This window comes from Rhinoderma darwinii, chromosome 2 (assembly GCF_050947455.1).
Source record: "Rhinoderma darwinii isolate aRhiDar2 chromosome 2, aRhiDar2.hap1, whole genome shotgun sequence".
Classification (NCBI taxonomy): Eukaryota; Metazoa; Chordata; class Amphibia; order Anura; family Rhinodermatidae; genus Rhinoderma; species Rhinoderma darwinii.
Genome location: NC_134688.1, coordinates 366,586,436 through 366,601,303, shown reverse-complemented (window position 1 = coordinate 366,601,303; position 14,868 = coordinate 366,586,436). Strand labels below are relative to the sequence as shown.

General features: G+C 40.4%; 1 protein-coding gene across 1 annotated transcript in view; it reads right to left on the bottom strand.

Moving 5' to 3' along the window:
* The window catches only part of LOC142741355 (uncharacterized), a 69,556-nt gene extending 55,494 nt beyond the window's left edge, over positions 1 to 14,062 (bottom strand). The window contains exon 1 of the mRNA XM_075850734.1: positions 13,769 to 14,062. Coding sequence (XP_075706849.1) covers positions 13,769 to 13,772 — 4 coding nt within the window. The 5' untranslated portion in view covers positions 13,773 to 14,062. The remainder of the gene's footprint in view (positions 1 to 13,768) is intronic.
* Between the last annotated feature and the right edge of the window lie 806 nt (positions 14,063 to 14,868).

Genomic DNA, 14,868 nt, shown 5'->3' with positions numbered 1-14,868 from the left:
GTATGGCACTATCTACAGAGGGGGCTGTATGGCGCTATCTACAGAGGGTGCTGTATGGCGTTATCTACAGGGGGGACTCTGTATGGCGTTATCTACATGGGGTCTCTGTATGGCGTTATTTACAGGGGGGGCTGTATGGCACTATCTACAGGGGGCTGTATGGCGCTATCTACAGGGGGGCTGTATGGCGCTATCTACAGGGGGGGCTGTATGGCGTTATCTACAGGGGGCTGTATGGCGTTATCTACAGGGGGGGCTGTAAAAAAGGCACTATCTACAAATGGGGGGTTGTGTGACACCCAGGGGAGGGGGGGCCCAGTTAAAAGTTTGCTATGGGGCCCAGTCTTTCCTAGTTACGCCCCTGAGATCAGTACAGTATATGTAGAACAGGTAGATTGCAGTACAGTACATGAAGAACAGGTAGAGAACAGTACAGTACTTGTAGAACAGGTAGAGATCAGTACAGTACATGTAGTACAGGTGCAGATGAGTACAGTACATGTAGTACAGGTATAAATCAGTACAGTACATGTAGTACAGTATATGTAGTACAGGTAGAGATCAGTACAGTACATGTAGAACAGGTAGAGAGCAGTACAGTTTATGTAGTACTTGTAGAGAGCAGTACAGTATATGTAGTACAGGTACAGATAAGTACAGTACATGTAGAACAGGTAGAGAGCAGTACAATACATATAGTACAGGTAGAGAGCAGTACAGTACATGTAGAACAGGTAGAGAGCAGTACAGTAGATAAAGTACAGGTAGAGAGCAGTACATTACATGTAGCACATGTAGACGTCAGTACAGTACATGTGGAACAGGTAGAGAGCAGTACAATGCATGTAGCACAGGTAGAGAGCAGTAAATTACATGTAGCACTGGTAGAGATCAGTACAGTAAATGTGGAACAGGTAGAGAGCAGTACAGTATATGTAGTACAGGTAGAGAGCAGTACAGTACATGTAGTACAGGTAGAGATCAGTACAATACACTGTGGCACAGGTAGAGATCAGTGTAGTACACTGTGGCACAGGTAGAGAGCAGTACAGTACATGTAGAACAGGTAGAGAGTAGTACAGTGAAAGTTCATTATATTATGGTAACTATTTTGTACTGTAGGTTCCCCCAGCTGCACCTTTGTTATTCTGTCAGGTCTATAGGTTAATATCCAGTAAAAAAGTGCCCTCTTTCTAGCTAGGTCCTGCTCCAGTTGGGATATTTATTGTTCATTATTGACAAAAACCCGTTTTCTTTATGAGATACACAGTGTAAAGGATCTGCCAGGCACAGCTTCTGTGTCGACGCCTGTGGGTAATCAGTCTGCCCCTGCTCCTAAGTCTGAGAGAGTGACACGATCTTCTACCAGTCAGGCTGGGAGGCTGAGGAGTGGGAGAGCCTATCACAGCCTGGCCAGACGGAGCTAGCTCCCGCCCTCTGTCTATTTATACTTGCTTTTCCTGCTCCTCCTTTGCCTGTGATTCTGTTTCCTGGCTCTGCTGCTGCTGCTTTAACATTTTGTCCTCTGCTTCATTTTGACCCTGGCTTTACTGACAATTCTCCTGCTCTGCGTTTGGTACCTCGTACACTCCTGGTTTGACTCGGCTCGTTCACTACTCTCGTTGCTCATGGTGCTGCCGTGGGCAACTGCCCCATTTCCCTAACTTCTGTGTACCCTTGTCTGTTTGTCTGTCGTGCACTTATTGAGCGTAGGGACCGTCGCCCAGTTGTACGCCGTCGCCTAGGACGGGCCGTTGCAAGTAGGCAGGGACTGAGTGGCGGGTAGATTAGGGCTCACCTGTCTGTCTCCCTACGCTGTCATTACACACAGGTTTCAGTTTCCCAATATATATCAGGGTAATTGAAGTCGTCCCCCCCACCCATAATATTGACATCATTGTTATTTTCTGCCTCATCTGTTTGCCTTGTAGTAAATTTTCTGTGGATTCTGTTATGTTTGGTGGCTTTTAGCAAAGTCCTAGCAGTATTTTATTATTGTTTTTCTCTTCCTGTATTTATACCCATAGAGCCTGCACATGTTAATTTCCCTCACATTAATCGTCCCGTAGTGAGGGCTTTACATATAGGCAAACCCCTTCCCCATTTTAAATTTCATGGTCCTTTCTGAAGAAATTGTAACCATGTAAGTTAACCGCCCAGTCATAGCTGTTATCTGTGAGCTGCATAATACATACCTCCCAACTTTTGAATTCGGAAAAGAGGGACATTTTAAGCCACACCCCTAACCACGCCCAATAACCCGCATCAACACATCAAATCACGGCCAGATCCTTCTGCAAATAACAAGCGCACATTGTCACTGCGGATCTCTAGACTGTCTGGATATCACAGATATTATGGATCCGGTTACTTTTCCTATCTTGGGTATAACATTTGCTCATCACGGCGGCAGCAGCTGCAGGACAAACCAAAAGGAGAACAATGAAAGTCAAGAGGGAGAGCCTGTGGTGGATGACTTTCAATTGACAGGTAGCAGTGTTACATGATGGGGATTTTTTTTTTTCCCAGTTGTGTAACTCTGCTACCGGTCAATGGAAAAATCATCCACCAGAACCCCCCTGTAGATTGCTCCACACACAGCCTCCCTGTACATACCTCTAGACACAGCCCCCCTGTAGATAGCTCCAGATACATCCCCCCTGTAGATAGCTCCACCCATAGCCCCCTGTAGATAGCTCCACACACAGCCCCCCTGTAGATTGCTCCACACAGCCCCCCTGTACATAGCTCCAGATACATCCCCCTGTAGCCGGCCCTACTGCTGCCACTCTCCGCTCTGCTTTCACTCACCGTCAGAAGGAAGCAGGAGTCTTGCAGCGGCGTTCTCACTGGTGTCGATGCCGGCCCGGGAGTGGACCAGTCCAGTCACCTGACCTGTCACCTGACCGGTGAGGTGAGATGACAGGTCATGTGACTGGACTCGTCCACTCCCGTGCCAGCATCGATCCCAGTGAGAACACCGCCGCAAGACTCTTGCCTTCTCTCGATCACTGCTGCAGTTGTCTGGCATGCAGGGCGCCTATCAGCAGCGATCAGCTGTTTTGATACAGCTGCAGCGCCCAGCAGGACATTTTGCAGACCGCCCAAGACGGCAGGACGGTGGTGAGAAACCGGGACTGTCCCACCGGATCCGGGACGGTCGGGAGGTATGATAATATACTGTATATATATATGTGCGTGAATATTCCTTAGAGAGGGATATTCATGGCTTTGATAAAACCCAGTCAGCTGGTTAACAAGGCCCAGTCAGTCAGTTACTTGCCTCTTCTGCATCCCATTTTCAGTTTGTTTTTTTTGTTTACAGCCTTTTAGGCGAAATTCAGACGAACGTGTGCGTTTTGCGGAGGTGCTTTAATTTTTTGCCTTCGTTTCTTGAACAACTGTTGTGCGAATCACGCGCAGCACACGGAAGTGCATCCGTGTGCCGCGCGTGATTTTCATCATTAATGGGTGCATGATGCGCAAAAACTGCTCAAGTATAGGACATGTCGTGAGTTTTACGCAGCGGACACACGCTGCGTGAAAATCACGGACTGTCTGAACGACCCCATTGAGTTACATAGGGCCGTGCGACGCGCGTGATTTTCACGCGCGTATCACGGACATTAACTACGCTCGTGTAAATAAGGCCTTATACTAATATTACTTGTCGATTTTTCACAATAATCGACCTCAAATAAACAGATTATGCAACCATAACTTATATTATAGGCATATTTATAGCAGCGCAATGGCTCTGTAGTAAGCAATGTTGCAGCACTGGGATTCTGGGGTTAAATCTGACCAAGAACTACATCTGCACAGAGTTTGCATGTTCTCGCTGTGTTTCTGTGGGTTTTTTCCCACACTCTTAAAAAGTACCTATGGGTTAATTGGTTTCCTACGAAAATAGTCCTCGTATGTGTGTCTACAATTTTCTTCCTTCTGGAGGAGAGCTATATTACATAACAATGTGTATAATTATATGCTCGACAGTGCCCAGGTTAACTCAGGGCATCCCATCTAAATGTTAATGTGCCTGTTTCAAGTCAATACAATATTTGTGTTAAAGGCACACTATAGTAATATACCTTGGTTGCCTTGTAGGTAATATTTTCCGGCTTCTCATATCTTTAGATAGATATTCAGCAATTTATAACTTTTATTATATCACAAAATCAAACAAATCGAACAAAAGAAGCAGAAAATACAATAAGGGTATGTTAACACGTGGTAGCAAAATACGTCTGAAATTTTACGGACGTTATTGGAGCTGTTTTTCAATGGAGTCAATGAAAAACGGCTCCAAAAACGTCACAAGAAGTGACATGAACTTCTTTGATGCGGGTGTCTTTTTACGCGCCGTCTTTTGACGGCGACGCGTAAAATTACACCTCGTGGGAACAGAACATCGTAAAACCCATTGAAAGCAATGGGCAGATGTTTGTAGGCGTAATGGAGCTGTTTTTTCAGGCGTAATTCTAAACATAATAAGCCAGAATTATGTCTGAAAACAGTGCGTGTGAACATACCCTAACACTGCATTAAGTTCCCACTACTCAGCCTCCATTTTCTGTGAGTTTCTATCTTTTCTTGGACATTACTGCACTATTAGCTCTGTAAATAGTTTTTTTTCTAACTTGCCTTCATTTACTACATTTCCTCTACTGGCTGATTGTGATCTACAAATTACCAGCCAATATACTAAAAAAAAAAATAGCCAAATTACAGTAGTTTCCACTGAATAAACATGCTTAGTATCTAGAGTCCCACTAAAAGTAATTACAGTCATTTATCATAAGAAAGCCCACTGGGTCAATGGGAACATATGTTCATGTTGGGATGCAAAGAGAGTGTCTACATCCTATTTCCAGGAGAGCTTAGGATCCAAAGACATTGCTATATATAGACAGAGTCAATGGACTGATTTAATTTAAATTGTTGGTTTTGGAGCCTCATTTTATTGTCCTCTGAAAGAATATTTCACCATTGAAGCCTAACCTAGATATGCATCATAATTCCAACCAGAAGGAGAAGACTGCTCAATGATTCACCACTAATCACACAAAGTTCCAGACAAGAACTGGACCTGTGATAATGTTTTTCTAAGGGCAACACCCTTCCCTATGTTCCATGCCTCCTTCACAGTTGTGTCACTTTTATGGAATTTTAATTTTCGGAAATGTAAAACCAGAAATTTTGTTCACTGCTGTTTAATATTGGTAACTATTGTGAACGCCATGTTTCTTTCAGTACTATAAAAATGTTGCCCTCTTTATGTCACTAAACTACCGTGTTTCCCCGAAAGTAAGACAGTGTCTTACTTTCTTTTTATCCCCAAAAGCCCCACTATGTCTTACTTTCGGGGTATGTCTTATATTGTAAAAAAATTGTCGAATTTATTTATTTTTTTTTTTCACAAACTTTATTTAACTGTTTTACATTTTTTTTTTTAGTCCCACCAGGGGACTTCACTATGCGATGTGCCGATCGCATATATAATGCTTTGGTATACTTAGTATACCGAAGCATTATTGCCTGTCAGTGTAAAACTGACAGGCAACCTATTAGGTCATGCCTCCGGCATCGCCTAACAGGCAGATGCTGAAGGCAGACCTGGGGGTCTTTGTTAGACCCCCGGCTGTCATGGAAACCCGACGGCGACCCGCGATTTGTTTGCGGGGGCGCCGATCGGGTGACAGAGGGAGCTCCCCCCTCTGTCAAACACATTAAATGCCGCTGTCACTATTGACAGCGGCATTTAATGGGTTAAACTGCCGGAATCGGCGAGCGCTTCGATTCCGGCAGTTGCAGCAGGAGCAAGTGCAGGGGACGGCGCGGTGACGTATGGAGAGGGGGGCGGCGCGGAAGTGGGCAGGAGGCCGCAATACCCCCGTGTTTCCCCGAAAGTAAGACATATGTCTTACTTTCGGGGTACGGCTTATATTAGCCGACCCCCCTGAAACCCCCGATACGTCTTACAATCGGGGGTGTCTTACTATCGGGGAAACACGGTAGGTCAAACTTTTTGCATTACGTGAATCATAGATAATATTATTTTGTGAGATCTATATAGAAAACACTAGGGAGCTTACAGTTGGCTGTAAAACACTGTGAATCAAACACTAGAGGTGTGGAAATAAAACCTAAACCAACTGAGACTACTATAAAATTATAACCAATATGCCTCATCATTTCAAATTGTGCAATATTTCAATGCAGAAATTTAATTAGAACAGACACCAAAATGGGCAAAATTCGGGGAGGATTAACTTGGTACCTGGGTCACAAATATTAGGTATTCAATATGCCCTTGATTATCAATACTACAAAGGTTATTTACAGGAAAAACAGCAAGTCGGTGTATCGGTAAATGTGTCTGATAGGTGTCACGATCTATGGGTATGTGGACCCACTAGGCCGCTCTGCCGTAGCAGAGTGGCAGCTGGCCAAGTCACAGTCTATACAAAGTTCGTAGCACAAGGGTACCTGAAATAGTCCAGGTAGTAGTAGAGGCTTTGGCATGTATGGAACTTGATGTGGCAGGTAGTGCCAGATGTAGTGGATGATACCAGAAGTGGCAGTATACACCGGGCGTGGGTTATAACAACAGGTGTGGCAGGTGACACCAAATGTGGTGTATAACAGCAGGCGTGGCAGGTAACACGACTCCAACACTAGAAAGTCTCAATAAATTAGGGAACTTTAACATGTGAGCGCGCTGGCACTTTAAGGCCGGGATAAAGTGCGCACGCGCACCCTATCATTGAGAGCCGGGCCGGATGGCCGCGAGTGCCAGCATCTCCTAGGAGGAAGACACTGGCATGATCTGTCTGTCTTTGGTCGCGGCCGTCGCAAGGTAAGGAACGGCGGCGGTCCGCAACCACGGCCGTGACAATAGGTCCCATTTAGTTCTCAATTAATTATTAATAGAATTTTAGAATTTTTTAGTCAGTCTCTTATTTAAGCAATGTTTGCAGTGTCTTGAGTTCCAAAATACTAATTGGCATCTTAAATGTTCCTTCTTTTGTGTTTGAGAACCTGGTGGCCATTAACTGAGAGTAAAAGGTTTTCCAGGAATAAAAAAAATTAAAATTGCCAAAATTTTAAGATTTAAAAATTCTCAACATAATTTTTCACCATCCCCTCATTGTTGATGTTCAGGTAACCTTCCGCAACTCTGTTTATGCCTCTTGTTTGATGACATATTATCCATAGGGACGATATCTCGCAAGAGGGCCAGCCATTATTAGCCCCCTGTAGTCAGACACTATGGTTGACACGTCACTTTAGTGACCTGTCATTTGCCAGCCTACTCACATGATGGAGATCCGAACAGTCAAGGGAATCGTAAAGAATTCTAAGCAAGTATTTTCAGAAGTTTATTATTTTACCAACTTGGCCAGTATTAAATGTTCTCTAATTTTTCCAGATCATTCTTTTAAGTTAAGTTGTTTTATTTTTTATTTGTGTGTTGTTATTGATTAATTAATTTGATTTCTAATTCTGTCCTCAATTAATTAGACTATCATCAAAAAGTTAATTTATTTCAGTAAATTAATTAAAAAAGTGAAACTCATATATTATATAGAATTATTTCACACAGAGTGATTTATTCCCAGCATCTTTTTTTCTTTTAATGTTGAAGATTATGGCTAACAATTAATGAAAACCCAAAATTTAGTCTCTCAGAAAATTAGAATATTGGGTAAAAGTTGAAAACTGAAGACTCATGGTGTCACACTCTAATCAGCTAATCAACACAAAACACCCCTTCAAAGGTTTCCTAAGCCTTTAAATGGTCCAACAGTCTGGTTTAGTAGGCTACACAATCATGGGTGAAGACTGCTGACTTGACAGTTGTCCAGAAGACAGTCATTGACACCCTCCACAAGGAGGGTAAGCCACAAAAGGACATTGCTAAATAAGCTGGCTGTTCACAGAGTGCTGTATCCAAGCATATTAATGGAAAATTTAGAGGAAGGAAAAAGTGTGGTAGAAAAAGGTGCACAAGCAACAGGGATAACCGCAACCTGGAAACGATTGTCACGAAAAGGCCATTCCAGAATCTGGGGGAGATTCACAAGGAGTGGAAAGCAGCTGGAGTCAGTGCTTCAAGAGCCACCACACACAGACTTATCCAGGACATGGGCTACAACTGTCACATTCCTTGTGTCAGGCCACTCATGACCTAGAGACAACGTCAAAAGCGTCTTACCTGGGCTAAGGAGAAAAAGGACTTGTCTGTTGCTCAGTGGTCCAAAGTCCTGTTTTCAGATGAAAGTAAATTTTGCATTTCATTTGGAAATCCAGGAACCCAGAGTCTGGAGGAAGAGTGGAGAGGCATCAATCCAAGTTGCTTGTGGTCCAGTGTGAAGTTTCCACAGTTAGCGATGGTTTGGGAAAACATGTCATCTGCTGGTGTTGGTCCACTGTGTTATATTAAGTCCAGAGTCAATGCAGCCGTCTACCAGGAAATTTTAGAGCACTTCATGCTTCCCTCTGCTGACAAGCTTTAAGGAAATGCTGATTTCATTTTCCAGCAGGACTTGGCACCTGCCCACACTGCCAAACATACCAATACCTAGTTTAATAACCACAGTATCACTGTGCTTGATTGGCCAGCAAACTCGCCTGACCTAAACCCCATAGAGAATCTATAGAGTATTGTCAAGAGGAAGATGAGACACCAGACCCAACAATGCAGACGAGCTGAAGGCCGCTATCAAAGCAAACTGTGCTTCGATAACACCTCACAGTGCCACAGGCTGATCGCCTCCATGCCACGCTGCATTGATGCAGTAATTCATGCAAGAGGAGTACCGACCAAGTACTGAGTGCATATATGTGCATATTTTTCAGTAGGCCTACATTTCGGTATTAAAAATCATTTTTGATATTGGGCTTATTTAATATTCTAATTTTCTGAAAGACTAAATTTTGAGTTTTCATTAACTATTAGCCATAATCATCAACATTAAAAGAAAAAAAAATGCTGGAAATAGATCACTCTGTGTGAAATGAATCTATATAATATAGGAGTTTCACTTTTTGAATTGAATTACTGAAATAAATATTTTTTTTTATGATATTCTAATTCATTGAGAAGGACCTGTAATGTCTGTAGAGGTAGTGAACAAGGAAACTATCCAATTTGCGTAATATTTTTGGGAATAAATGGCGTAGTTATGTAAATAGGGAATGTGACAAGGTATTGCAATATTTCTAGGCTGCTTTACAACTTTGTTTATAAGAGAAACAAGTGGGACTCATGCAAAAAGGTAGTAAACAGATTTAAAATGGTTAGAAGAAAATAAAATTATTTTTTCATGCTGATTAGTAATAACTGTTAAATATTACATCTATGCACAAAATTAAATGGCACGGCCCAATAAGGTAGAAAATGGCAGACCTTTGCCTGTTGGTATCTCTTTCGTGTGTGTGGTTCGTGAAGTGGTCCATAAAGTATGAGATGAAGTCCAGCGCTTCCTCAGATAAAATGTTTTACTTTATTCCTCATTTAGAATAGTTTTGAGATTCTTAACAACGCTTATGTGTTTTGCGCCACATTGTCTTCAGGACCACCTAAGCTGTATGTGCACTCTCATGTATACAGAAGCCTACGCTAATGGTGAAAGTATTTAACTGGGTGAGCTAACTATAATTTATTTATCTCCATGCTAAGGGGACCATAAACTGCTTTTAATGGCACAGAGGGTCAGCCTGCTTTGCCCTACCTGAATTATTTTTTTTGTGGTAAAGATAAGTACAAACGCTGGGATATCTATTTTATAATCTGCAGTTAAACACAACAGTCTATCTACACAGAGAATACAAGCTCAGACAACAATAAGCTTTACTGAAAAAATTTAATGTCTTATTTTTTACATTTGTTTAAAAAAAGCAAAACTTTATGATACAAATTTAGGTTGGCAGTTTGGTTGTTGGATTATTAGCAGAAAATATGGGAAACTGATGGAAGATAAAGGGAACTTTGGCCCACAGTCTACAGCTGTCATTGTTTAAGTGATGCATTGCGAATATTGTCCAAGAATCTTTCCTTTCTAATAGTGAGATTTTAACAACTAATATTATCCTTTGATTTGTTTGGTTTCACTGGGTTTGATTATATCAGTCACATAAAAATGTGCCTTGATGTGAATTGCACAGTAAGTTTAGCTTATATGCTGAGACACATGAATTATCCATGATCCTAAATGGCTCCATTGGTACCAGGAACATACTGTACTACAAAATTTATTATTATCCGGTTTGGAGACAAACAAATCTTTGCTAGAGGACAGGACTAGAATGAAGGATATACAAAGTAAACTGCCTTTGATGGAGGAGGGAGCAATTATTGGATAAACACAAAAATAGCGCTCTGCCTCTAAACTTCTTTGTGCAACCAATTGGTTGTCTGAGCAACTGATAATTCTTTAGGTCCCAAGATCTGATGAATGCTACCCTATAGTGCAATAAAATGAATAACTGTCAACCAACATGCTGAGGACTGAAACTCCTGCTTTGGGCACTAACTGAGCTGGTCCCATCCCTACTATGGGAACCACAACATAAATTGTGTTTCCAGACTAAATATCCCCAGTCACTGCATGAAAAATTAAGCATTACATAGCACTTTTTGAAATCAGGGAAACCCTACTTAAATGCGAGTTATATGACAGTGTTAAATGGGTGCATTTTTGTGCCAGTATTATGGCCACATATCCTGGCCCAACTATGAGTCTAGTGACCCGAAATAAGTGCATTATAGGGATATAGGGATGTGTTTTTCATAAAGCACTTCAATCTACTGACATTGCTTTTGGGAGACACTACTTTTAATGGCATGACATTCAATGGTGGCATTCAGTAAAAGTTTTTTTGAAAATTATACAGTATATATATTTCTTTAGGTTACTAGAAGGCAAGGCCCAAGATCACCAATACATAATCCCATTAATGTATATTTAAATTCCTACGTGGAATACCTAAATCTACTCAAATAATGACTGTTGTAATTGTTTTACAAAATATCTAACATAGTAAGTAAAAAAAAAGAAACAACAAACTCCGGTGTCACCTTAGAATTCTAACATTAAATTTCAATCCTTGTGTGTATAATACTTAATTAAATTACATATTTATTATTTATTGTGCTTAGTTACCCTATTATTATTGGAAAGACATTATTTGACTTGAGATTCATTTTGACGATCACCACCAAGTAATATGCAAAATAATTATTTCAGGAAGAGCTTGACCCAACTAGTTCCTTAGTAATAATCTGTGCTTGCTACATCTGGGTTCTTTTTTTCCTTGTTTGATTTTCTACTTCGTCTTGGTTTGTATTAGTACTTTTCCAACCCACAAATTGTTTATCTGTTTTACTGAATTTCCATGTGTCTTCTTTTTCAAGCCCAGCCTGAACGTCCGTACTGTCAGCTGCGTTGTTTCTTGGCTCACTTCTCACACAGTAATTTACACTCTACAGTTACTCTGACCTCAATCTCAAACAAACCATAGTATGTCTAAGGAACTTTCAAGCTTATCAAAGCTCATAGTTGTGATTGGAAATGGGAATTGTATTGTGCGTGGTAAATGGCTTCCTACTCTGTACAGATTGGGTGTTTTTAAACAAATACTTTGTCACCATGTTTTCAAGCAATACATTTCCCTTAGTGCAGAATCACACATGCTTATGTCATAAGTTCAAGTATTGTTGGGAAACAAAAGTTTCAAAAAGATCTCAAAGAGAAATCTTGAGTAACATAAGACACCAAACCAAGGTACTAACAGGAAAGTAAATAGTAGGCCGGCATTGTAAAAATGTAGACTTTAACCGGTTTGTGAGTGTTGTGGATCTCATGAAAGCCAAAATGTATACGAAATCAAAATATCATAAGTAATAGAGGACTAAACTGGCTGGAGTCACACTTAAAGCGCACCAGCTCACCCTCTTTGGTGAAGTAGTCTGCTGTTTTCATTGGATACATGATTATACCCCCCCCATGCTTGTGATTGACAGTCCCCCCCCCATTAGTACTTATATGGTGCCGAATTTGGCCACCATTTTCCTACTAACATATTTCCCTATGGTTTGTATGTCCCTGTAGGCCAGCTTTGCACCACCGGTTAATAGCGCTGCAGATGCATTCAAATTATAATTTTATTTTACTATAAGTTATGAATCATGCGTTAATGATGATTTATATGTACTTTCTGCTTTACATTACTTATCTCTTTTATCTTGTATACTTGTCAATCTCTTTATATCTTACACGTCTTCCCTCTGTTTGAAAAGTGAACTATTTTTCAAAGCCTTTCCCCAAACACCATTATCATAATGGACATGGTAGAGCAACCAACAAGGAATAATGGAGTGGCTTTGGAGAACAGTAATTGTATTTGAAAATAAAATCTTATAATAACAATCACTTTTCTTCGCCGCATAGCACATTGAAAGAATAATAATTTCTATTTTATGTTAGCTTTAAACAATGTACATTTTGCAAATTTCCACCTCCATTCATACAGACTAGAAGAGCCCTAATTTAAAGCATTTGAGCCTCTAAGCAAAATCATTATATGAGCACCCCACCTACCATGTGCCATTTATAATACTGGTCTTATAAGGCAGAGGCAGGGCCCGGTTGCGACTGCCACCTCTGCACCCACTATTGCTACACCCCTATGGACTACAGACTTAACATTACTTAGAAGGTAATCACTATAATCCTGGGCCATTTATAATAAAATCATGGCATGTTATGCAAATTATAAAGTTAACAGCTTTGACAGACTTATGCTTCTGCTACCTGGTAATCTGTGATATGTTTAAGGGTTCAGTCGGGATGTCCTATTGTATGTCTTGTTATGTTGGTATCTTATATTTTTCCTGCTGTCCAGTGGGGAGGAACATGTAGGTTACATATCTTGGTATCCAATAGAGAGAATGAGGTAGGTTATACTCTAGTCTACTAAACCTAAAGCAGAGATAAACTAAAAAAAAAACTGTACCATAAATACCATATTTGTAACCAATATGTAGGGGGAGGTAGGTATATTCCTAATATTAGGCAAAAATAACAAATAATGTCATTTAGCACAAATAGAGAATAATAATCTATAACGAAACAGAGACTATGACACTCCAATAATTATAAAAGTATACATTTTTATTAAAGTGTAGCTAAATGTTCGACAAACTTCTGACATGTCATAGTGACATGTCAGAAGTTTTTATTGGTGGGGGTCCGAGCATGGAGACCCCCACCAACCGCTAGAACGAAGCAGCTGAAGCATTCGTGTGAGTGCTCAGCTGCTTCGTTTCTGTTCAGCTTTTTCCGGAAAGCCAATGTATCGGAGAACGGGCTCATAGACTTTCTATTGAGTCCGTACACCGATACATTTATTTACGGGAAAAGCCGAACAGAAACAAAGCAGCTGAGCGCTCACACGAACTCTCGGACCCCCTCCAATACAAACTTCTGACATGTCACTATGACATTTAATAAGTTTGTCGAACGTTTAGCTACACTTTAAGTCCAAAAATATAAAAAACACATATATCTCAATCTAAAATTCAGAGATGACTAGCCACAGTGTGATAGTGGACACCAAATAGCAGTAATCAATAATACACAAAGGTACAAAAACCTGTCACAACATGTGTAAAGAAAGATGAAGTTTAAATGTCATTTAAATATAATTTAGTCAACTACAACCGTGTATGGATGGCATATGTAGTTACATAATGGTAACTTACCCATAAGAGTAAAGATGGCTACCTGGCGACACACCTCGACGCGCGTTTCGGCTCCAAGCCTTTGTCCTGGGGTATACTCTGTAGTCTCCAATAAGGCAGAAGAGGTTGGTTATATTCCCTAGAATGCAGCAGGCAGTAGGTTGGTTATATTATCAGCCTTACTTTGCTAAAAAGTCTGTTGGATGCTTGTCTAGCGATAAATATTATTTAACTTTTTATTATCATAGATTAGTAAGTATTATCATTTCTGTATGTTACTGCAACAATGTTACATACTCCATTTACACAATTATGGTAGAGTGACAATTAGAAATATTTTCAAAAAAACAGGAGGAAAGTCAAAGTAAGCTAAGAATTAAACTTGCAATTCAGCCTTGTATTCAGAATGAACCTCTGAAATACAAGCGTTTGTACGGCACAATAGTTGAAGAGTTAATGCTATGAATGCTATGGTATTAATCACAGTTGCCTATATAGTCTACATTTACAGCATTTTCTTGCCAAGCATTGTGTTAAATTCGTCCTTTTGAAATTTATTAAGCAGAAGTCGATATTCGATGTATCATCTCAATGTCACATCCAAAAATAAGCAGTTAATAACAGTATATTTATTCAAAGCTTTGTCACCTTGGAAAATGCAAGAATATGAGATCATTCTGCCTGTGAAGATTATTTAAGTCCAAAAGTTTCAAATGAACAGTGCTTTGTTTTATTATACTGAGGGGGGAAAAAATCAGCAGTGTCAACTTTGTCCTTGAACAAGATGGAAAATGTTGAAATGTTAAAATCCTTTCAAACTGTTCAAACCTGTGTTGGATATTTTAGAAGCCCTATAAAATACCTAGGCCAGTTTTTAGAATATTCAGATTTAAAGAATGGGAAAAGTTTGTGGCAAGAAACATCCCAAAAATGAAAACGCTCCAGCCCCACTTTTTCATAGCTCCTAAATTTCTGACAGAGAAAAGAAGGACAGAAATGTATGGGGCATTTAGTCAGCCCCAGCAAACTTCTTAACGTCTGGCCACACAATAGTAACTCCAATATTTATAAATGAATATTCTGCTGAAGTGACATACATTTCTCTGTATAAATAGTGTTGC